The following is a 25,844-nucleotide window of genomic DNA, read 5'->3' on the forward strand; positions in this document are numbered from 1 at the left end:
ATATATATTTTTTTAAAAACTTCAGCATCAAGGCAAGTTTTTTGGGTGAAATTGCTTTGAAAATCAGATTGTGCTACACAACCATGAAATGCTACTATTTTTCTGGGGTTTTAGAAGCACAGTTGGATTCATGTTTAAGTCCATTTGACTGCAAGGAAGAGTTTCATCCAGCTCCTCCAGCAGGTTCTGTCCCTTGACCCGGCCTGGCTCCTCCTTCCCCGCACTCTACAGCCCAGCAGCTGTGGGTTGAGCCCAGCTCCACCCCCTGTTTGTTTTTCTTCTTCCCCCTGGATCTACCACCAGACTCTCCTTCCTCCAGGGTGAGTCTGTCTGGTCTCGTCTCCTGGGCTGATTCATCCTCAGAAATGGGAAAAGCCTCCAGGCCAGGGCCTGGCTGTGTTGAGAAGCTGGGGCCCTGCGGAGAGTGTGACCTCAACGTGCATAATGAGGGTTTGGCTGCAAGATTCCAGGCTAGATGGAGGGTGTGGGAGGCATGCTTACTGGCATCTGGGCCCAGCCCTGATGGAATGCTAGAAGGACGTCACCATGTACAGGTGAGGGAAAGGATGTCTTCTCTGGTATGATTTGAGGACATCCTCTGCTCTCTCTGACTCTAGAAGTCTCTGGTGTGGACTCACTATCCTCCCCTCCTGAAATCTCCCCCATTACAGAAACTCCTTGCTGGTGGGGATGACTGAAAGGAGTGGGCACAGAAGGCGCCTATTAAAGTGTACATGGGTTATATGGGACAGCAACTTGCCCAAACATTAGGACTGAGGCTCCGTATTAGACAGGCTTGAGTTTGGATCCTAACTCCACCTTCTGCATGGGGATGTCACTGAGCCTGGGTCTCCTCATCTATAAATGATGACAAAAAGCACAGACATACACTAAGCATATGCCCGGCACAGTTCTAGGTGGCTTTTTTATATTAACTCATGTGATTCACAAAATAACCTGAGGAGGCAGCTACTGTTATCATCATGCCCAATTTACAGATGAAGAAACTGAGGCACAAGTTAACTAACTTGCTCAAGGTCTCAAAAAGTTAGCATTTACAGGAACCAGGGAATTTGGCTCCAGAGTCTACATTTTAACGACCCTGCTTGAGAGTTTTGCTATAAGATGGGCATAACAATAGTAGCTACCAATTATAAGGAGCTTAATAAGTGTCAGGTACTCTGCCAAATGCTTTATGGGACTTTTTTCATTTGTTTGTCCCAGTGCCTGGATGAAGCAGAAACTATTGTAATGCTAACACTGTCCTGGTAGGACAACCTACCATAGATAAGGCCCTTTGCTAAGGGCTTGGCACTGAGGTGACAGCTATAGTATAGAAGAGCTAAGACAGGTCTTTAATAATTGTCATTCACTATAGAATCACAACTTGATAGAGTTGAGAGCTTAGAGTTCATCTAGGTTAAACTCATTTTTACTGATGACAACAAGAACTGACTTGCCTTGTTTATCCCCACAGGGTTTGGGGGAAGATCAAGTTAGATAATGATAGCAATAGTCAACACCTAACTGAGTTGTTACTTCAGGGCAGAAGCTGCCTGTATGTGTGTTTGTGTGTGTGTGTGTGATTATCTCATTTAACCCTCACTACTCAAGAGGGAGGCATGATTTTATTCCCATTTCACAGATGAACTGAGATGTGGAGAAATTAAGTACATAACTTGTCCAAAGTCATACAGCAAGTGGTGGAGCTGGGATGCTGGTAGAGTGGATTCCAGAGCCTGGGTGCTGAACCACCATGCTTTGTTCTGCCCCAGACACAGAAGGTGGTTAAGAGGCCAGGTTAGGTGGATGGGAGAGTGTTTTATAAACTATAAAGTGCTGTGTAGATATGAGTTATTATTAGAAAAGGGTCCCAAGAAGTATGAAGTGGTATAAAGTTAAGGGCAAAATCAGGGAAGATCTGATGAGATGGCATTTGCTTTTTGATGAGATGGCATTTGCTTTGGATTTAACCTGCATTCCTGGGGGAGGAATGAGGAATGGCCAAGGTGTGTGTGTCTGTGTGTTTCCTCTAACCACTCCTCCATTTGCAGTTTGCCTGATCAGATTAGCTAATTGACACCTTGGCCCCGGTGGGGTGAGCAGGACCACAGAAAGCCACGGGGCGCCTGCATCCTGAGTCCTGACTGTGGAGAACAGGCTGGGTGGGGGCAACTCATAAAGGGGCCCATTCCCTGGGTAAAGAAAGGTAGGCACAGAAGGCAGGTAGCAGGGGCATGGAAGGGGTCAACATGGTAGAGTGTTTCTTGGCATGGGCTCTCGGGTCAGTTAGCTTAAGTTCAAGTTGTGGCATTCCACCTCCCCCTAATTATAAGGCTGTGGGCAATCTGCTCAACATCTCTCTGTCCCAGTTTTCTCATATGTAGAATGGGAACGATTAATAATGGTATGTAATTCAGAGGCTTGTGCCAGATTTAGCTAGCTAATCCATTTAATGCTTACTAGGATGCCTGCCACATAGTAAGTGCTCAGTAAAAGCTAGTCGTTGTTATGTCTATTATAATAGTCCTAAGATATTTGATTGGTATCACTACCCAGAGGTGAATAGGGTTAGAACAAAGCAGACACACATGTCTATTTCACTGGTAAACCTAAACCTGTTAGGTTTAGGGATGAATTGGTTTGCAAAATAACAGACTAGATGTTTTCTCTCCTCCACCCTAGATTTTTTCATCAACCATTAAATCTTCTTTTCAAGGAAATGCAGGCGAGTGGGAGGCAGAGCAGGTAAAGACAAGGGACTATCAGTCTTCTGAAATTTGGCCAACAGAAACTGGTCATTAATGGCTTCTTGGTGTTACACTGATTTCTGACACCTCCCTGCGGTAAGTCTTTTGGAAAATTTGAACATTTGTTAATTAGCCTCTCCAGCCCCTTGCATTCTAGTGGATTTACTTTCAGACTCAGAGGCAGACACATTCTTAGGGAGAAAATGCAGAAAGAACTGGAAGTTGTTCCTTGGAAAGGTTAATGTTACGACAGAGGGAAGAGGGCTGGGGTGGGTGGGAATGAGAGGGAAGAGCATGTACTAAGCAGCACTCCTTTACAGGATGAGGCTGGGTGCAGGAGCTTTTGCATCATGGTCACATCAGCCATGCAAAGTATTTATCAACTCCATTTTACAGACTGCCCAAGTCACACCTAGCCAGCAGAGGTGGGGATCTGTTTAACACCAGGGGTCATCCTCTTCTGTTATAGTATGTGGGAGGGTTATAGGACTAAACAGCTATGTTTATTTGTGTTCAAAGAAAGACATTTTGCATATAGATTATAAAAATCTGGAAAATTCCATTGACTCGGAGCTGTAGGGCAGGGCCAATTTGGCTTGGAAAAAAGGATGCTCTGCGGTAGGCACAGCCAATTCTTTTCCTAGGCCGCCACTCAATCCCAGGAAGCAAAGTACTGGAGAAGCTAGATCCTACCTCTTGTCCAGATGTAAAGTTGCAACTTCCTTGTCATTAGCAAGTCAATTTTGATCAGGATATAACTATTCAAAGTCATATTTTAGTATTGTTCAGTTGCTCTTTTTTTTTTTCCCCCTGTCAAGGAGTAGGGCAATAGCTCAGAAACACAGGGAACTATTTCTGGCCTTTGGGAAAGCAGCCTTGTCCTGTTTACACATCCTCTCTCAAGATTTACACAATCTGACCACAGAAACGTCACCCTCTAAGAGCAGGTAAATAGAATTGACCAAATAGTCTCCAGTCAGCCAAAGCTATCGCTCTCTCAGGAAGCCCATAACCCTGTACCAGGCAACTGTGACACAGAGGAAAACAGAGGAAACTGTTCCTGGTCTTCAGCTGCTGAAGCAGAAGTCCATTCCCATCTGGGGGAGGAGGCCATGCCGGACATTTCTGGGCCCCACTCTAGTTAGCCCAACCTTACATCGATCATAGTTGGAATGAAATCCCATCCATGGGATCAGACACTTGGAGCTTAACTGTGCTCCCATGATTGATAATGATTGATAATATTCATTGCTGCGCTGGGAGGATCACTTGTTCTGACTCCACGTGGAGAGGATAAGGAAATTTGCTTTTGAGAGCCCGGCCCCCACCCCCACCCCGGCCCTGCCCCAGATCTTACTTTATGCATCTCTTCTTCTTTTGACTTCTTATTTGTATCCTTTTACTATAATAAAACTATAACCCTAAGTACAGCACTTCCAGTGAGTTCTGTGAGTTGTTCCAGCCAATTATGGAACCCTAGAGGGTGGTGGGAGTCCCCAGATTTGCAGCCAATTGGTTAGAAGTGGAGGTGACCTGGGCCCCTGAGCTTGCTAATGGTGTCTGAAGGGGCAATCTTGTGGAGGATTGCCCTTTCCTGTGGAGCTTGGCCTAACTCTGGGTAATTAAATCAGAATTGAGTTGTCGTGTTTGAAGTTACAGCAGTATTTGCAGTTGGTGTCAGAAACTAGAAGTTATCGAACTTAATGTAAGGAGGAAGGAGGAAGCCTCTTATTCGGCAATAAATGTCTAGATGAATCAGGTCTCTCTCAGAAAATCACATTCTTCAAAGAGTTGGGTGGGAGAAGCAGAATGCAGAGTCATGACAGGGCAAAAGGCTGGGTGGAGAACATCTTTTCTAGGGAGGAAGGTCCTCCTCCATGGCTGTCAGCCTGAATTCAGGAGGGGTCACACTATGCCTAGACAGAGAGAGAGAGAGAGAGAGAGAGAGAGAGAGAGAGAGAGAGAGAGAGAGGTTACTCTACAGAAGCCAGCATGAGTCAGAGCGCAGGTGGGGAGGGAGATCCCGGGTCACACATCTGCATGTGTCACTGCCAGGTCTCCAGATGCCAAAAAGCCTGGTTCAGCCTTTCAAGAACCGGATTTTCTTAGAACTCTGAAACCCCAGAATGAAACCAGCTAGCTTCCGCCTCTCGACTAATAGCTGTTTCAGAGACAATGTCAGCAGAACTTCATCTTCAACCTTCATTTCCAAGGCTTTTTTGTTTTTGTTTAACTACTGTAAGGGGAAAAAAACTGGTATTAGTATAGGGATCTGCAAAGCAGGCAAAGCTCCACTGTAAAACAGAGGATAGAATTTGAGAAGTGGCCAAAATCCCCACCAATGACTCTGCAACTGAGGCAAGGCCTTCCCCTCCTAGGAATGGGACGGAGGGGATCAAATAAAATAATTTATGAGAACTTTTTGAGCCTAGCACCGTCCCTTGGAACCATACAAATGTATCTGTTCTCTGTGGTAGAGATTGTCCTTTCCGGGGGAAGGAAGAGGAAGTAACTTCTGCATTGAACCTGTAGTTTTTGTGACTCTGTCTTTCCATCACCTTCATTCTTACCATTCTAGCCCTAAGACTTTTTCTCCTACTTTACTTCTACCCTTGCTACTCTATTCCCAGAGTCTGTTCTCTCCACAGCAGTCAAGAGTGATCCTGTTTCAAACATAAGTCCTATCTTGCCATTTTCCTGTTTAAAACTCTTCAAATGCCCCATCACATAAGAGTAAAATCTAAGCTCTTTATCATGGTTTACTGGGCTTTAATATAACCAGCACCTTTGCTGACTTGATTGCCTATCATTCTTCCCCTCACCCATTCTGCTCCAGACTCACTGATCTAGAAAGAAGAAAGAGTTCCTGAGCCCAGGCTGTTCCTGTCTCAAGACTTTTGAATTCTTCAAAACTCTTCAAATTCTAGGCAGAGAGAAGAATATTGCCTTGTCGACAGTCACTGAGGTCTTGCCTGACAATCCAAACTACATTAGCCCCATCGCCCATCACTCAGTTTTACTTGCTTCACGGGAAATGGCAATGATAGTAACTCAACATGGCCTTCTTTATTATTTGTTTACTCATTCATTGTCTGCCTTCCCCCCAATGGAAGCCCCTGTCTGTTGCTGAATTCTTAGGGCCAACAGAGACCCTGGCATATAGTGGGCTCCTAATATTCGTAGGACAGACCATCCTTGCACATCCTAACAACCATTTGCGAAGTATGCAAGGAAACGGCGGTTCTGCCAGGCTCAGGATTGGGATCCTGTTCTGACAGCACAGAGCCGGCCTTTCTCCCTAGGACACCCCTTCCCCTTCCCACCCCAGCACAGCTCCTCCTTCACCTTTCTCACACTTTCTCTCCCTTCCCGGGGAGGTCAGGCCCGAATTCTACTTCTTATTTTAGAGCCCGGGACCACGACCCTCCCGCCCTCCCATATTGGGGTGGCCCAGAGAGGCCACGCTTTCCCCCAAATGGACCCTCGGCGGATCCCAGTCCCGGGCAGAGAGGGGTCCCCACTATCTGTGGTAAAAGAGGTGGCCCCCCGGGTCCACAGGTAGGATCGGCTCAACGCCCCCACTTCATCCTCTCCTTGGTTAGGGACTCCCAAGGGCCATGAGCGAAGGGGAGGGAAGGGGATGGGGTCCAGTCGTCAAGGACAAAGAGGACATATGGGCCCAAATTGGGGATGCGCCGGCAACACGCACCGGAACCTTTCTTCACTGTGGTTCCGTTTCCCGGCCGGTCGGCTTTGGAAGAGACACGGCACTTAACCGTCCCTCCCAGGCCTGTCTGCGGAGGCTCGTCTTCCTCCTCGCCTGGGGTTCTGGGGCTGCTGCTGCGGACGCGTTCCGCGTCGCTCCGGAGACCTGCAAGCGGTGGATTCCTGAAGTTATAGACAGCGCCTGGCGCGTCCGAGCTCCGGTGGAAAAGTGCCTGCAGGTTTCCCTCCGGCCAGGGTGGGCGGAGAGCAGAGGCAGAGGAAGTTTTAGGCCTTAGGCCCCGTGGGTCGGGTCCTGTGGGACGCGCCCATCTTTCGCCATCCAGGGTGCGCGCAGCCCACTCGGGACCCTGCCGGCGACCCGTACCTCGGGCACGCGCCTGTCGCAGCCCGCAGGAAGGAGGCGACCGGCCTGAGGCCCGGGGCGGCGGCCCCCATGGAGACCCCGTCGGCCCAGCGCCGGCCCCTGGGGCTTTGGCGGCGGCCTTGATCGCCCTCCATCCCGGCCGGGCTGGGTCGCGGACGTGCCCCCGGTGGCGCTCGGCCACCTCTGCGTCTCCGCCCTCCCCGGGCCGCGCTGCTGCCTGGGCGCGGCGGCGGCGACGGCTCGGCGTTGAATGGGCTGTGAGGGCCCAGGTTTGAAGCGCTGGAGAACGCGGCCTCCGGGGGCGCAAGGCAGCAGCAGCGGTGGCGACCAAGCGGGTGCTGGAGTTGGCGGCGGCCATGGAGGGCCTGGCTGGCTATGTATACAAAGCGGCCAGCGAGGGCAAGGTGCTGACTCTGGCCGCCTTGCTTCTCAACCGGTCAGAAAGCGACATCCGCTATCTGCTCGGCTATGTCAGCCAGCAGGGAGGGCAGCGCTCCACGCCCCTCATCATCGCAGCCCGCAATGGGCACGCCAAGGTGGTGCGATTGCTGTTAGAACATTACCGGGTGCAGACTCAGCAGACTGGCACCGTCCGCTTCGACGGGTAGGTCCATCCTAACTCCAGCTCACGGCACCCACCACTTCACGAGACCTCTCCATCACTCCCTTCTCGTGTACATACTTGTCCCATTTTATACTTCCTCTTCTGTCCCACGTTTTTTTGCCCATCCTCATCGGCCCCTACCCTTTATTCCCTCTGTGAGCAGAGAGCCACACCCTCTGTCTTGATATCTAATAGATATTCTCCTTCTCTACTAGATAGGCTGTGAACACGCAGTGTGGAGGAGGTGGCTGCCTTTCCAGATTTTACCTTTATCAGTACGTGGGTTGTAGCCGAGATCAGGAATTAACAAGGTCAGCAATTAACATTGACGACCTCTGTTTGATGAGTTATTTGGCCACCAAGTTTCCTCCCCACCCTTTTCAAGTAAGTGAGTGGTCCTATAATGCCCTCAGCCGGTTGCTATGGCGTTAATGTCAAAATAACCCCCCAGAACCAGCACAGCTCCAGGCTATTCAGGAATTGTGTCAGCCCGACATTCCAAGACATGATTCTGACTCTTCTACATCGCTCAGGGTAGATATATTTGGTGCAAAAAGGCACTGGACCAGATGTGAGAAATAATGCTATTGTTAATTAGATATTACCCTGTGACATTTTGAGGAAGCTTGATAATTTACTGTTATTCCAGGTGGGATATTGTGTTAGTTAAATTTTTTCCTTTTAGTTTAATTGTACATAATTTTTTAGTATGATAGTATTCAATTTGGGAGGTTTCACCTTACCTTCTTTAAGTAAAAGGATTTTAAAGTGTTTTACAGATTACAACTGCATTGATATTTTGCTTTCTTCCTTGCATTTATTTTGTTGACTTGTGCCAGTAAGTGAGCTGTTCTGGCAGTTTCTTTTGAAATAAATGGGATCCAAGCATAAACATATGTTTCTTTAGTTTTGAGTACTGAAAGCTACCTGGTTAAGATCTGATTGAAAAAACATTTTTTAAAAATAACTAGGATTATTGTCAAGTTTTGGTTGCTTTTTTAGGTTTAGATCACAAAACTTTTCCTTCTGTGCTTTAGATGAAAGGAAAATATTTTAGCACATTATATTTTAATAAAATGATAGGCCAAGAGTGGTGGCTAATCTCTGGTACCACCTCTACAGACGTTAAGGAGATGGTCCTTTTCATGTTGACTAAAGATGGCAACCTGATTTATGCTTGTTTTCCTTTACTGGCTTCTATGTCCTCTCTGTAACTCCCTACATTCCAATGGCCTGGCCTACACCCAGTGGAGGAGTGAAGCGGAATGACCCCTGAACCTACATCTGCATTCCAACAGTTACAGGCACCTGCATCCATTGAGATAGGAATGTCTGCAGTAACACTACTGGGAACACTGCTTGCTGCTAAGGAGATTGCTGAGACCTGTGTGGATAAGGGAGAGACTAGTGGGGAAAGAAAATAGTTTTCTAAAGAGTTTGGAAGCTTTATTTATTGCTCCCTTCCTTGACCCTTCAGTGAAGAGGAAGTGATTGAGATGGTAATTGAAAGAACCTAAAATGACTAGAAATGTAGCTTGAGCCTGTATAGTGGCTTTCCTTACCCATTATTTTGTAGTGGCCCCATAGAATTAAGAGTTTCAGTAAGTATGTATTTATTGAACAGCTACCGTGTGCTAGGCTCTGTGAGAGAGATTTGATATACAAGATGAATAAAAAACTCTTCCCACTGTGGAGGAGGACTGTCTAGTGGGGGGAGAGAAGGAAATAGATATATAACCGAATGAGGGTTTTAGGGTTAGTGAGCCATTTAGGGTTGTGTGAATCTAAATCTACTGAGAGAGCATAGTGGAGGAAGTGCTCAGCTCTGCCTAGGGGAAACTGGGAAGGCTTCAAAAAGTAGGGGGTGTTTGAGCTGAGTCTTATAGGATAGTAGGAAGCGAGGAAGAGGCATGGGGAAGGCATTCCAGAGACAGCAGCATGGTGCACTTGGAATAACAAGTGTTTCAGTTGCTTGCAGGAAGGGACTCAGCCTGGGCAGTTCAAAAAGAGATTGTGGGAGAACTGGAGAGAGGTGGAAGCTTGATTTTGATGATCCTTATATAAAATACCATTTGCAATTACAAATGTTTATATCATTCGCAGTTTGATTATCTGAGTCTTCTTGAATTGATCTGCTTATTTTGTGGATTATAATAATTTTGAACTTATTAGCTGCTAGGTATAAGTAATTTAGCATTTTATTAAATGCCTATGAGGGACTTAGCTCTGTTTCATATTCTATGGAAGAAACAAAAGAAATTTAAGAGTGTCTGCATTTGAAGAGTTTACCAATTAATTGACAAAAGGGAAAAATTAAAGTTTATAGCCACCTTTATGGTGGCTTTATAAAGTTCTTTATAAAGACTTTATATAGTTCATCTTTATAAAGTTCATCTGCCGATTCACACCACCCTGTGAGATTATTTTGCAATTTATCCCAGTCATTTTTCATTTCAGTACCAGAAAAACAAGGGTGTTATTTGCAAATGTCATTTCACTTCGCACTCTTTCCAGACATTGTGAAAATGTTGGGCTGAGTGAGGTGTTAACAATAGGAAGCTTGCTTACCTCTCGGGCATTGGCTTTTGAAAGTATTTGGCCAAACCCCCTTTCTTAGACTGCATTGGCATCGATGGCCAGGTAGAGGCTAACAGGTTCTCTCTGCGTGCCGAACTAGGCTTGTGTTTCCTCATTTTTAGTAACTTGCATGCTATCCTCACTTTTTTTTTTTTCAAAAATTTTTTTTTCAATTTGTTGTTGTCAAATTATTCAACACTTGTTTTGTTCTTAATATTTTTCTTGAAATTATCTCAGCCTCATCCTAAACAAAGAATTATTTGGATGATCACGGACTTCATGTACTATGTTTTGTGTGTGTGTGTGATTGTGTGTAAGAGAGAGAGAGACAATTAAAATAATTTTAAAATAAAAAAAAAGTCTATTCTGCTTAAAGACTTCCATAATACTTTAGGAAGCTAAAGTGGATTCATAATAGAGGAAGAAGGGACCACCCATCTAGATTAAACTCCACTCTGATATGGAGTTCTTCAGAGTAACATCTGAGAGTTATGCTTATGGCTTAATATTAAAGACCAAAATTGATGTGGATGAGTAGACAAGAAGAAAAGTCACATGAGTGGGAATGAAAGAACAGTTAGTTGGAGGATGGGATGCTATTAAGAATCTTATAGAAATGGAGCACAACAAAGGAGAGGTGTCATGTGAATATGGAATATTGTGCTGGTCTGAGTTCTGAGGGTCTGACTGCTCTGTGTCAGTTTGTGAGGAACCCCTGTTTAGAAGAAGTTTGCTGAGAGAGAACAGAGGAGAACAGGATCTTTGAGAATTCTGAGGCATTTTGTTGAGTGGTCTTACTTTTAAAGTCAGTGCTAGTACTAATATTTTGATAAATAATCAGGTAGGGGAAAGGAATGAAAGGCACACTGTCATCTGAACTCTCAGTGACTATATTTCTTTTTTTATTTATTTATTTTTATTTTTTTATTAACGGAAAGAAAGAAAAAAAAAGAAATTAACACAACATTTAGAAATCATACCGTTCTGCATATGCACTTAGTAATTCTTAACATCATCACATAGATGCGTGATCATCGTTTCTTAGTACATTTGCATCGGTTTAGAGGAACTAGCAACACAACAGAAAAAGATATAAAATGTTAATATAGAGAAAGGAAATAAAAGTAGTAATAATAGTAAAAAACAACAACAAACAAACAAACAAGCAAACAAAAACAAAAAAAACCCTATAGCTCAGATGCAGCTTCATTCAGTGTTTTAACATGATTACTTTACAATTAGGTATTATTGTGCTGTTCATTTTTGAGTTTTTGTATCTAGTCCTGTTGCACAGTCTGTATCCCTTCAGCTTCAATTACCCATTGTCTTACCCTGTTTCTAACTCCTGCTGAACTCTGTTACCAATGACATATTCCAAGTTTATTCTCGAATGTCCGTTCACATCAGTGGGACCATACAGTATTTGTCCTTTAGTTTTTGGCTGGATTCACTCAGCATAATATTCTCTAGGTCCATCCATGTTATTACATGGTTCATAAGTTTATCTTGTCTTAAAGCTGCATAATATTCCATCGTATGTATATACCACAGTTTGTTTAGCCATTCTTCTGTTGATGGACATTTTGGCTGTTTCCATCTCTTTGCAATTGTAAATAACGCTGCTATAAACATTGGTGTGCAAATGTCTGTTTGTGTCTTTGCCCTTAAGTCCTTTGAGTAGATACCTAGCAATGGTATTGCTGGGTCGTATGGCAATTCTATATTCAGCTTTTTGAGGAACCGCCAAACTGCCTTCCACAGCGGTTGTACAATTTTACATTCCCACCAACAGTGGATAAGTGTGCCTCTTTCTCCGCATCCTCTCCAGCACTTGTCATTTTCTGTTTTGTTGATAATGGCCATTCTGGTGGGTGTGAGATGATATCTCATTGTGGTTTTGATTTGCATTTCTCTAATGGCCAGGGACATTGAGCATCTCTTCATGTGCCTCTTGGCCATCCGTATTTCCTCTTCTGGTAGGTGTCTGTTCAAGTCTTTTTCCCATTTTGTAATTGGGTTGGCTGTCTTTTTGTTCAGTGACTATATTTCAAATAGAGTTTGATCTAATAAATGATTTTAAGAACTTGGGTTAAAATAAAGTGCTGATCATTTACGTTTAATGAACTTCTTTCCAATTTCAAATGTTTCAATGAAGCGTTTCCTTTTTAAATTGAACTAGGAAATAGATTAGATTAGCTTTGTGATCAGAAATGTTGTCTTTTATCATGAAATATCTCCATTGCTTAATGCATGCTTTTTATTTGAAAAGGTAAATTTTAGAGTATAGTCTTTTTATTTTATTATTATTATTATTATTATTATTTTTTACATGGGCAGGTACCGGGAATTGAACCCACGTCTCTGGCATGACAGGTGAAAATTCTACCTGCTGAGCCACTATCGCACTATTTTAAGGTGAAATACACAATAAGATAGCTTGCATTTGCAGTTTTGAATTGGATCTTGAAAGATCATTGTTTACAATGCTGCTTCTATAGGAACTAAATAAATGTTGCATTTTTTTTTTGTAACTTTATTTTGGAATTTGGTTTGGAGGCAGTATACTGTTATAATTATAGCTTTTTTTTGTTTTTTAAATCTCTTTACTTGTTTTTTTAAATTTTTATATGCTGTATGGTGGGGGTCACATTTCATTCTTTTTCCATGTGACTATTGTGTCATTGCAGCATCATTTGTTGATTTTTTTTTTTTTTTTGAAGTACATGGGCCAGGAATCAAACCCTGGTGTCTTGCATGGTGGGTGAGAATTCTGCCACTGAACTACCGTTGCTCCCCATCTTTAGCTTAGTTTTATAGACTGAGGAATGTCATGGATGTTAGGATTATAATTCTCTTTAATTTATTTACTATTTTGGTTTAGGTATAGAAATTCTAAATTCACCCAGGCTAACATTTCTTAAGGTCTAGTCATTTACAAAACATTCTGCAATGTATTTTTTGTCATAAATATACTTTACCAAAATTTAACTGGGCTCAATAAAAGTAGATAATCAAAATGTTTTTGAGGCTCATATCACATCGCTATATAGCTGAAGGAAAGAAGGGAAACTTACTGGACTCTGCTAAAAAAAATATACTAACTGATCAGTCTCCATTATAAAAACCCAATGAAGTACATACCTATGATTTAAGTTTCACTTTTACATCACACATTTTGGAACATTTGAGATCAAACAGTTTTTTAATCTCTTTTAGTCTCATGTTTTGTCTTTTAAATGGAGGCAATACTTGTGGAGTTATTGTAAGAGTTAAAGAAAATATATGAGTGCTTATTTTCATATAACGTTTCTTGATTTGAGTTTACAGAGCTAAGATTCATGTTCCTGATACATAATAATTGTATATTTTAAAAAACATTACTGCAAGAAAACATGGTAACTATGTAAATGTAACTGTACCAACTATGTATTGGGTTTTTTTCATAATGACATTAATGATCAACTTGAAAAAATACACTTTAAAATGAAACAAATGTTTGAACAGTGACATGTACTATGTTTCCTTACATTTGATGCATTTTATGGTTTCAGAGTACCTTAGTGTTTGTGACCTCATGTGAACCTTTTAGTTATGTATCTATAAAATGGGCATATTAGTATCTGCCTGATAGAGTTATTAGAAGGGGTTGTTGTAATTGAGATATATTGCATAATTCGTGCTTAGCATAGTGTTTGGTGCATTGAAAGTATTTGAGGAAAGCCATTTGTGTTCATTTAAACTTTTTCTTTAATGTGATTTATGCCTCTTTTTAAAAAAAATACTATTTTTAATTAAGGTATAATTTAAATCCAGAAAAGTACATAAATCTCGTATACAACTTGATGAATTTTTACGTATGTTTACATCTATATAATCATCTACTAGATCAATATATAGAATACTGTTATCACTCTAAAAGTTTGCCTTATGTCTCTTCTCAGTCAGTTCCCTTCCTCCTCCCAGAGGTAATGATTATTCTGACTTCCATCACCATAGATTAGTTTTGCCCATACTTGACTTTTCCATGAATAGATCATGCAGTATCTTCTTCTGTGTCTAATTTTTTTTGTCTTTGAGACAATGTCTACGAGATTCGTTGATGTAGTTGTATGTATCAGTGGTTTGCTTTTTTTCTGTTTGTTTTTTTAAAAGTTATTGCCAGGAAGTATTCCTTTATATGAATATACTGCAGTTTATTTATCTAGTCTTCTATTGATGGATATTTTGGTTGTTTCAGTGTTTAACTATTATGAGTAAAGCTGCTATGAATATTCTTGAGTATGCCTTTTGGTGAACATTTGCATTCATTTCTCTTGTTTGTATACACCCAGGGAGTGGAATTGCTTGGTCATAGAGTAGGTGTATGCTTAACTTTAATAGATATTGCCAAACAGTTTTTCCAAAGCAGGTGAACTCAGGCACATTCTTAACATCAGTTTCCATCAGGAATGAGAGTTTCAGTTGCTCTCCATCTTCACCAAACTTAGTAATATCAGGTCAGTCTTGTGTTTACTGGCCATATGGATATTTTCATTTGTAAAATATCCTGTTCAGTTCTTTTGCCCATCTTTAAATTTGGTTATTTGCCATTTTCTTATCGATTTGTATTAGATTTTTTATGTATTCTTAGTCCTTTGTCATATATATCTATTGCAAATCCAGAGTGGGCAGATTGCCTATTTACTTTCTTGCGTAATGTCTTTTGATGAATAGAAATTCTTAATTATCATGAAGTCCAATAAATCATTATTTTCTTTTACGGTCTTATTTTTTTTTGTATTCTGTTTAATAAATATTTACAAAGGTTTATGAGTTTTTCCTAGAAGCTTTCATACACTGTGCTAGTTTTCTAACTTTTTATGCTATGAAGTATAGTGGTCAAGGTCACTTTTTTCATTTGAGATAGCTTGTTGCTCCAGCAGCATTTATTTTAAAGACCATGCTTTCTACCTGAATCTAAGTGAAACCTTTGTCATAAATCAAGTGACTCTATGTGTGGATCTATTTCTCTGTAGTTTTATTTTTGTTCAACTCTTTTTTTGGCACACTGTTTTAATTATTGTGGTTTGTCCTTCAATTTTACTTCCCTTCAAGATTATCTTGGTTATTCTAGGCCCTTTGCGTTCCCATTTCTACTTTAGCATTGGCTTGTTGATTTACATGCAGACACATACACACACACACACTCTGCTGGTATTCTGATTTGGGGTGCATTGAATCTGTAGATCATTTTGAGGGAGAACTGATATCTTAACACTATTTTTGTCTTCCAAATCATGAACATGGACTAGTTCTCCATTCATTTAGGACTTCTCTAATTTATCTTAGAAGTGTTTTATAGATTTATTAAATATTGACATTTTCTGATGTTATTCTAAATGGTATTTTTGTTACAATGAAAAATTTTCTTTTATTAAACTTTGTATATAATCACAGCAATAAAAATATAAGTGAATTTTAATTAAAAGAGTTTGCAAAAGGTACAATTTAGACAGCCACTGAAACATATCGTTGATGTATCATTTTCTTGGTTTAATCTTTAGTTTAAGAAAGCAATTAACAATTTAATGGTATTTTTAAGAAGATACTTAAGAAAACTTTAAATTTTGTTAGTATATCTCGCATACAGTAAAATGCACAAATCTTAAGTGTATAGTTTAGTGAGTTTTCCTAAATATCTACCATGTGGTCACCACCCAGATGAGGATATAGAGCATCCCTATAGTCATTTGGCTTGAGGAACATACATAGATACATACATGTATATAACATACGTATGGAAAAATGCGCTACGTATATAAAAATGTCACAAAGTGGACATATTTGTTTAATAAAGTTGCCTTTGTGCTCTCTCCTGTTCACTGCTTCTTCCCAAAGGTAACTAGTATCCTAACTTCTAACACTAGAGTATATAAATGTAATAATACAATATGTACTATTTGCTTTTGATTCTTTTGCTCAGCATTATGTTTACATAATCCATTAATATTGTTGTATGGAGCAGTAATGGTTTCATTCTCATTGCCATAATAGAGCTAAGTATAATTTTTAGCTTCGATAACCTTAGGAAAAAATTATCTGCTTACATTTTACTTCCTGAAAAGTTTTAGCATAACATTAGGTAGGCATTGGCGTGGCTTTAATACTGACTTACTGAAAAAACACTGATACCTAGGGCTACTGGGGAGGAGGAATATGCTGTGCTGCTAATAGCCATTGCATCAGCTTGGTAGTAAAGACATTACAAACTTCCATATATTTCCTCTGTGTTTTCTGAAATTTATTTAATTTTGCCAGTAGAAAGGTGGTGATTCTTCTGAGTTTTTTATAGATTTATATACTTTAGTAAAAGCAGTAATAGCTAATATTTATTAAGCTCATACTGGGTACATGGTACTATGCAAGGCACTTAACCCAAATCATCTGATTTTATTTTCACAAAAACTGATGTTTTATTAATATTCTAGAGAGCCAGGTCTTGGTCAGTGTACATGTATATATCCTTTAAATTTATATTAGTGCTTATGGCCTCCATTTTCTAACAGTTTGTTCTTTTCATGTATAGGTATGTCATTGATGGTGCTACCGCTCTTTGGTGTGCAGCAGGAGCAGGACATTTTGAAGTTGTTAAACTTCTAGTCAGTCATGGGGCCAATGTGAACCATACTACAGTTACCAACTCCACCCCCCTGCGGGCAGCATGCTTTGACGGCAGACTGGACATTGTTAAATACTTGGTTGAAAATAATGCCAACATCAGCATTGCCAACAAGTATGACAATACCTGCCTAATGATTGCAGCATATAAGGGACACACTGACGTGGTCAGATACCTTTTAGAACAACGTGCTGATCCCAATGCTAAAGCACATTGTGGAGCTACAGCACTGCACTTTGCAGCTGAAGCTGGGCACATAGATATCGTGAAAGAGTTAATAAAATGGCGTGCTGCTATAGTAGTGAATGGGCATGGGATGACGCCATTAAAAGTAGCTGCTGAAAGTTGTAAAGCTGATGTTGTTGAACTTTTGCTGTCTCATGCTGATTGTGACCGAAGAAGTCGGATTGAAGCTTTGGAACTCTTGGGGGCCTCCTTTGCAAATGACCGTGAGAACTATGACATCATGAAGACATACCACTATTTATATTTAGCCATGTTAGAGAGGTTTCAAGATGGTGACAACATTCTTGAAAAAGAGGTTCTACCACCAATCCATGCTTATGGGAATAGAACTGAATGTAGAAATCCTCAGGAACTGGAATTCATTCGACAAGACAGAGATGCTCTTCACATGGAAGGCCTTATAGTTCGGGAACGGATTTTAGGTGCTGACAATATTGATGTTTCCCATCCCATCATTTACCGGGGAGCTGTTTATGCAGATAACATGGAATTTGAGCAGTGTATTAAGTTGTGGCTTCATGCTCTGCACCTCAGGCAGAAAGGTAACAGGAACACCCATAAGGATCTTCTTAGATTTGCTCAAGTTTTCTCACAGATGATACATTTAAATGAAACTGTGAAGGCCCCAGACATAGAGTGTGTTTTGAGATGCAGTGTTTTGGAAATAGAACAAAGTATGAACAGAGTAAAAAATATTCCAGATGCTGATGTCCACAATGCCATGGACAATTATGAATGTAATCTCTATACTTTTCTGTATCTAGTATGCATCTCCACCAAAACACAGTGCAGTGAAGAAGATCAGTGCAAAATTAACAAGCAGATCTACAACCTGATTCACCTTGATCCCAGAACTCGTGAAGGTTTCACCTTACTGCATCTAGCTGTCAACTCGAATACGCCAGTTGATGATTTCCACACCAATGATGTCTGCAGTTTTCCAAATGCACTTGTCACAAAGCTCCTGCTGGACTGTGGTGCTGAGGTGAATGCTGTGGACAATGAAGGAAACAGTGCCCTTCACATTATTGTGCAGTACAACAGGCCCATCAGTGATTTTTTGACCTTGCACTCAATCATCATTAGTCTAGTTGAAGCTGGCGCTCACACCGACATGACAAATAAACAGAATAAGACTCCGCTAGACAAAAGTACAACTGGGGTATCTGAAATACTACTTAAAACTCAAATGAAGATGAGTCTCAAGTGCCTGGCTGCCCGAGCAGTTCGGGCTAATGACATTAACTACCAAGATCAGATCCCCAGAACTCTCGAAGAGTTTGTTGGATTTCATTAAGGGACTGGATATGTAAAATCATTTAATGTGGTGCTAAAAAGTAAAGGACTTTAATCACAGACAATAGAATTATGTGTTCATAAATTCTGCTTTTCTTTCCACTGCTCTTCCAATCTATCCTTCCTTAGTTCTACATTTAGTCGTTTTGCCTCATATGGGAATTGATTTCAGATACACTGTAAGCAAAACCACATTATTTAAGTGTGACTATAACCTAAGGTATTTGACTATTGGCCACTTATAACTATTTTGGGGGGGGGGGGCGTATGAATGTAAAATATTTTATGTGACGGGACATTTATGATTTGAAGTTGGTAATGTTTTGAACAGCTACCAACGAAAGTATTTCTGGGAAAAACCTATGCCAGTGTGTTTTCTATGCAGCAGTTCTGAGGAGTTAATGAAGAAAAACTAAAAAGGTGCATTAAAAGTAACGTGATGCCCAGGTGTTCTGTGCATGCTTAACTGCTGTAGATAATTTTCACTCTTCCATTATTTATATGAAATGAACAAAACATTATATGATCAGGATTTAAAAAATACATGGCTGCAGATTAATCTGAAAAAAAAAAGTGCTAACTTAATAGTTAGAGATTTCTAAAATTAAGTAAATCCATTGAAATTGTTTCATTATGTTTGGAGGTATTTACAAAGTAGTAATCTTAAACCAGTTTTAAAGAGTATTGATAGACTTCACCTTTAGGCTTGAATTCTAAAATTCTTTAAAGTCTTTGTTTTAATGTAATTTATCTAAATTGTGGCAGTCTGTATTTGACTCAGTTCCCAGACATGTAAAAATTATAAATGCAATGTTTTCTTATGACACAAATTGTCACAATGTAATTATCCATTCCATTTTTTACCCCATGTCTCTTTCCTCCTATATGGCATCTTTTAAAAATTGGAAACTACTTTCCAAGAGGCATTTTTAGTACCTACCTATTTTTAATTTTTTCACATTTCTTTACTTAGTGACAGGAAGTAGTAAAATCACTACTGTGGTATAGAAAAACTAAATGTTTTTGGTAATGGAAAGAATTCATAATGCCACTTTGAAAAGTATTTGAGAGCTGCAAATTTTTCAACCATAAAACGTCACTTATGCTGTACAGAGGCCTTTATGGTTTTTTTGTTTTGTTTTGTTTTAACTGCAACACTTTAACTGGCAGACTAAAAAGTATTGATGTGTTTGTTTTTTAAGCATCGCAGAAATTCAAGTAAAGGGTACACACCTATTTCTTGTGATGTTAAAGATGATAAAGTAAAATTAGCTTGTATCTGTATTTTTCACTCTAGTGCCAAATGAATGCCTTAGCTACTCATAGTGCATGGTTCTATAAGTAAAGACCTGCAGCTTTTTTCTTTAATAAAAAGCATTGTAATGATGTTACAACCTCAGATATAAACAAACAAAAAAACTATAAGGTTTCAATTAATGTATGGATATTATTTTGTGAAGTGTAGCATAAAAGGTTGCAGTTGGATCAGTATAAAACATTGACCAAACCAAACTTAGCACCTAGGGCCTTAAATAAAATGAGATACCCGGCAAAATGAAATGCTTTGAACGTTGGGAGAGGAGGGGGGAGCTGTAAAGACTTCCCCTAAGAAAGCAAGATACTTTTACAGTTGCTATAGTTATACCCCATGTGTCTTCCTACTTCAGTTAGGAAAATTCTGATGATAAATTCTGCCATGGCAATAGATTTCTATTTTCCTAACCTGAGCTTTATCAGGAAGGTTTTAGGATTTATTAGGGAAATATTTGAATGAACCCTCATTTCAAAGTACTGGCCTTGAGTCTTCTGGTGTGAGTCAAGGAAATATTGTACCTTGCTCTAGGCAGCTCTGGTGGTCTGAAAGAAAATGCACTTCCTCAAGGTGAGTGAGTCATGTCTTTTCCACAGCTCAGGTCAACCCCTTTAGTTTTTGGACTTCAAGGCCTGCTTATTTGACATTTTGAGGAATAGGTATGGTATTTGGTATTCAGTTGGTACCATTACTAATGTATATGATTTTTAAACACCGAAACTTAAATTATCAGATAATGCATGCTTTCAAAACATGTTTTGTCTTTTTGACTACCCAGGATCAGCACTATTTTAGATATTACTTATAAAATGAGGATGTTGTTTTTATGTGCATATTGACACCTTGAAATTTCATGACTGATTTTGAGAAGGGAGGATAGAATGCTGGAGAAAAGAATACTGCTGATTGAATTGCTGGCAAAGTTGAAGAAAAATTAGAAGACAGTGGAATAAAGTATGAACTGTGCTAATGGTAACTGAGGATTTTTTAAATTATAGTATAGTCGTATATTGTGTACTGTCTTGTAAAATAAATTGAAATATGTATTATTAAACGCCTGTATAAAACCATTTTTGAAAGAAGTGCTCTCTACATGCCTGTTTTTTAAACATTTGTTTTTAGTAGAATTATTTAAAATACATTTAGCCAAACCTTTCCCAAACTTGTTTCTTTTATTTTTTTAAGGGAAATATATAGGAATGAAAGGTTCTACATTTCAGATCTCTCAGAAATTTTCCAGTAACTTTTGTCATTTTATGTTTATTATTGGTAGAATTATGGCTTGTATTGTGACTCTTCCTTGATAGCATTACAACTTCAATCAAAACCTCTTAGGCCTGCTCAGTAATTGACATATAAATTTGGATGAACTGGAGGCTCAGGTGGATGCTTTCATTTACAGATCCTGGAAATTTATGTGAGCTTTTGTCCTTTTAATAGAGCTGGTGAGACTAAACTTTTGAGTTTAGGTAACTGTTTAACTCAAGGTATGGGCCACAACTCTATCCACTAAGCTGATAAGGGGGAAAATTTTACATAAGAACCCCAACATTGACTAGTTACTTTCCATTCACCCTGGATTGCTCTAGTAGGCCATAGTCCAACTACTTGAACGTTCTTTGCTGTAGGAACTTGAAACAAACAAAAACCCCCAAAGCAAACCGTTTACAAGCTTTGGTCTTGCTTGTTTCTGGGAAGGGTTTTATTTTATTATACTACTAGTTGATTAATAACTGGTAATTGTGAGAAACTTAGATAGGTATGACAGCAGTATTTGAAGTAAAATATATTTGGGAGGCAGCAGCTCCCTAAGTACTAACTCTGTGTTTGGCACATCTTTAAAAATTAGATCCCAAGGGAACAACACCCTGTTACCCGTTCCATCACAGTTAAGGCAGCTACTTTATGAGTAATACCATTTTGGATTATTCAAGCAGAAGCATTTCTTTTTTTGGAAGGATGGGTGAGGAGTTAGTTGCTAGATTTTAGATCACAGTCTGCTGGTTTAGAAGCAGCCAGTGGTTGAACTAGTGAATAGATAGAACGATAAAGGACTTGTTTTTATGATAGATTGTAAAAATCTTAAATGTTCCTTTTCCTCAAACCAAGGCACTGATCACACTGTCACAGTAAAATGGATTAAAGAAAACTAAACTCTGCCTTTTGGTCTGTGGAAAATTGTTGGTCCATAGATTTTATGCAGCATATTAATTTCTGTTCTGAAAATATGCAGCTCTCTCTGGATACCCTCTTTAGAAAATAGAGTGCTCCTAATGATGAATGTCACATTGCAGGTCTTTCTGATACTTTTTGGCACACTTGCTCAAATCTTCAGACAGGCTGGTTTGTACAGCATCCCCTCCACCAAATATGGGGTCTGAAATGAATACTGCACTGATAGTGGTGATAGATATATTAATTTTTAAAACTAAACTAAATGTCTGTAGTCTTAGGTTTGTGGTGTGTACATTTGTGTTAATATATAGGGAAGAGATAGTGACTTGATGGTTATGGGGAGTGTATCTTGATGTGTGTGCAAGGGTGAGTATTGCTAAATTATTAACAGCTTTTCATTTAGGGTGAGTCATGATGAGTGGACCAATCAGAAAAATGAAGGAGAGAAGATACAAGCTTGCTAAATTATGAAGTGAACAAGGTTTTGTATCTGTTTTTATCAGGTGTTGTAAAATTTGTGCATGGCCTTTTTTCCCCCTTTGTCATTGCTTAGTAATTGGTAGGGAGAAAAGATAAGGAAAAAGAACCTCAGCTTTTCTATCTAATCTTCCTAGAGGTACTAGTTGGGGAGTATAATCTGACTGGCTTAACCTGTCCTTTATAATAACCACCCCAATCCTGCAATCTTCCATGTGGAGGAATTACATTGTTGTATTTTGATAATTCACTGTGATTTATAACAAACCGGTGATGTCATTCTCTTGTGCACTTTTGTCAAAACATTTATGTGACTTTAATAAACAAAGCAAACTTGCTGACTGCATTGGTGTCAGTGATTTATATGTTGCATGACATTTCTATAGAATCATTTTCAATTTCATGGCAATTTACAATATGAATAGCTCAGCCAATCTGAAACTAACAGTCTTGCTGTGTAAAAGTTAAAAAGGTGTTTGTGTTCACTAAATGTTTAGAAAAAACTGCCTTAAAGTTTGTGTCTTTATAGTTCATTGTACCTTAGTTGAGATGTTCTTTTGTTGCGTTCCTTAAAAAAAAGTTGTCAAAGTTATACATATTCATGGTATAGTAAAAAAAAATTCAAAGAGTGAAAAAAAGTTCTCTTTCCATATCTCCCCACTTCTCATTTGAGCTCTGCAGAGGCAATCACTATTAATAGTTTTTTGAGTAGCTTCCCGGAATGTTTCTGTGCATAGGTCTCCTTATTTTTTTAAAAATGCAAACTTACCTTTACTATATTATTCTGCATCTTGTCTTTTTATTTAACATACTTAGTTTTTGCCAAGATGATTATTGAAAAATGGTATTTTTGATATGCACTCCATTATGAATATGGTTGAACACTTTCATGTATTTACTGGCCATTTCTATTTCCTTTTTTTTTGCTTTTGGTTTGTGGTCTTTTTCTTTTTTTATTTATTAAAAAAATTAACAACAAACAAAAATATTAACATATCATTCCATTCTACATATACAATCAGCAATTCTCAATATCATCACATAGTTGCATATTCATCATTTCTTAGAACATTTGCATCGATTTAGAAAAAGAAAAAGACAACAGAAAAAGAAATAAAATGATAACAGGAAAAAAAAGATTATACATACCATACCCCTTACCCCTCTCTTTCATTTATCACTAGCATTTCAAACTGAATTTATTTTAACATTTGTTCCCCCTATTATTTATTTTTATTCCATATGTTCTACTCATCTGTTGATATGGTAGATAAAAGGAGCATCAGACACAAGGTTTTCACATTCACAGAGTCACATTGTGAAAGCTATATCATTGTTCAATCATCATCAAGAAACATGGCTGCTGGAACACAGCTCTACATTTTCAGGCAGTTCCCTCCAGCCTCTCCTGTGGTCTTTTTCTTGTTAGAAACTCTTTGGAAGTTTAAAGAAATTTTTGGTCTTGTGTCATAGTTTGTAGTTTATTCTTTGACTTTAATAATGGTAGTTTTTGTGTCATAAGTTTGGATTTTTATGTAGCCAAATATGTCACTTTTTAATTGTCTTTGGTGTGTTGTATCCTGCTTGTAAGGCCTTCTTCATTCCAAAGCTTTAAATTTTATTCATGTTTTTTTCTAGTGGTTTTGTGACTTTTCCCTCTCCCTACCCCTTCTTCCTCCTTGGCTGCTACTTCTTCAGTTTAAATCTTTGCTCTACCTGGAATTTATTTTGTTATAAGGATTCTGCTAGCCAAGGGCCCTCTTAATTTCCCCACACTGATTTGAATCATAAAATGAATTCCCATAATGTAATTGGATCTTTTTTTGATTCTCTTTCCTATTCTGTTGTTCTGGCAGTGTGTTAGAGCTGTGAGGAATATTATCTGGGTTTAAATCCTGTATGTTTCACTTATTAGCTCTGTGATCTTGGGCAAGTTAATTTTATATCCAAGCCTTAGTTTCTGTAAATTGGGACAATAATATTATCTATCTAACTTGGACTGTGATGAGCAAATGAGATAATTAAAGTGCTTACCATAGTATCTGGTACAGAGCAAAATGCCTGGTAAATGTTAAGTATTATAAATGTCTAGTGGGCCTAGTAGTTCGTCATTTGCTTTGCTTGGAGAAGGGGATAATTTTTTCATCGTATTTTATATTTTCATATAAATTTTGGTGTCATTTTATCATGTTAAAAGACTTTTTTGTTTAATATTGACTTAATAGGTTAATTTAAGGAGACTTGACATTTGTAGAGCTTAAAGTCTTTTTATGCAGCATTAAGACATGTCTATTTAAAATTCAAGTCTTTTATGTCTTTGTCTAGAGAGTTAAGTTTTTTATTTTAATGAAGGTCTTGCAAATATCTTTATTGGTTTTGTTTGTTTATCTTGAGAATAGGAGCTTCCATTGTACATCCAAAAGTTAATGTTTGTACATGGACACTTTTAAGGGATTTGCCTTATTAAAAATAATTTTTTTAGTTGTTTCTCTTGGAAGTCCCAGATACACCAATCACAACTGCAAATAATGATAAATTCACTCTTCTCATATCTTGTATTCACACCTTTAAATTCTTTTATCTGATTACAGTGGTTAAGATTGGCTTATAGCATTAAATGTTGGTGTTGGAGCACATCATTGTTGGCACATATTTGTTTTCAAATTTAGATTTGAAATCTAAACATTCTAGTTCCTTTGGAGACCTGAAAAAAAAAAACAACAACACTTTGAGTAACTCTTATTTTAAAGATGAGGATAAGTCCCCAAAAGAAATGGCTTGGCTATTCAAGGTGACACAAAGACTGCATGTCAGAGCTGGGAGTAGATTTGGGTCTTAACCTAGGAAGCAGTACTTCTCTTTTTTTTGCATGGGCAGGTACCAGGAATTGAACTCGGGTCTCCAGCATGGCAGGTAAGAATTCTGCCACTGAGCCACGATCACACTGCCTGGTAAGTAGTGCTTTTGCCCCTTTAAGACTCATACCAGTACCAGAGAAGCTCATCTTGGTATCTCTCCCAGGTCTGTGCGTGGTTGCAATCCCCAGCCCTAAGGCAGAATTCACCCAGACAGATTTTAGGACATTTTTTTTTCTGTTTCAAGTGATGCCTGCTGTATTCAAGAAACAGATGACCAAGCTAAAGAAATATTGGAAGTAATATCTTTCTAGAGATACTTGATCTGGAAAATTTCATTACGTGAGATGAAACTTGAAGTGTATGTGCAATATTAGCTTGTTGGCAAGCTTAGATGAAATATTTTTAAATTTGTATGTGCTTTTTAAAAAATTTATTTATTAATTTAAAAAATTTAACAACAAATGAACTAAAACATTAACATGTGATCATTCCGTTCTACATATATAATCAGTAATTCACAATATCATCACTTAGTTGTATATTCATCATTTCTTAGAACATTTGCATCAATTCAGAAAAAGAAATAAAAAGACAACAGAAAAAGAAATAAAACGAAAGCAGAAAAAAAAGATTATACATACCATACTCCTTACCCCTCGCTTTCACTGATCACTAGCATTTCAAACTAAATTTATTTTAACATTTGTTCCCCCTTTTATTTTTTATTCCATACGTTCTACTCATCTGTTGACAAGGTAGATAAAAGTAGACACAAGGTTTTCACAATCACACAGTCACATT

General features: G+C 38.9%; 1 protein-coding gene and 1 long non-coding RNA gene across 4 annotated transcripts; both read left to right on the forward strand.

The window, feature by feature from the left end:
• Nucleotides 1-299: 299 nt before the first annotated feature.
• LOC143656313 (uncharacterized) lies at nt 300-4,137 on the forward strand. Its single transcript, XR_013162450.1, has 3 exons — nt 300-554; nt 2,720-2,846; nt 3,569-4,137. It is a non-coding gene; the product is annotated as an uncharacterized LOC143656313 (long non-coding RNA).
• Nucleotides 4,138-7,075: 2,938 nt separating this feature from the next.
• On the forward strand, nt 7,076-22,523 carry FEM1B (fem-1 homolog B). Of its 3 annotated transcripts, none has more exons than XM_077128336.1 (3): nt 7,076-7,444; nt 7,664-7,755; nt 16,587-22,523. In XM_077128336.1, the coding sequence occupies exons 1-3, from the start codon at nt 7,091-7,093 to the stop codon at nt 18,220-18,222; spliced, it is 2,082 nt and encodes a 693-aa protein (XP_076984451.1). In that variant the 5' UTR covers nt 7,076-7,090; the 3' UTR covers nt 18,223-22,523. The 3 variants fall into 3 exon arrangements, 2 of the variants coding, with proteins under 2 accessions (XP_076984451.1, XP_076984452.1); XR_013162449.1 differs by having other exon boundaries at nt 7,088-7,444; nt 7,660-7,828; nt 16,587-16,698; XM_077128337.1 differs by lacking the exon at nt 7,664-7,755 and having other exon boundaries at nt 7,097-7,444.
• Nucleotides 22,524-25,844: the final 3,321 nt, after the last annotated feature.

The sequence above is a fragment of the Tamandua tetradactyla genome, chromosome 14 (assembly GCF_023851605.1).
Source record: "Tamandua tetradactyla isolate mTamTet1 chromosome 14, mTamTet1.pri, whole genome shotgun sequence".
Classification (NCBI taxonomy): Eukaryota; Metazoa; Chordata; class Mammalia; order Pilosa; family Myrmecophagidae; genus Tamandua; species Tamandua tetradactyla.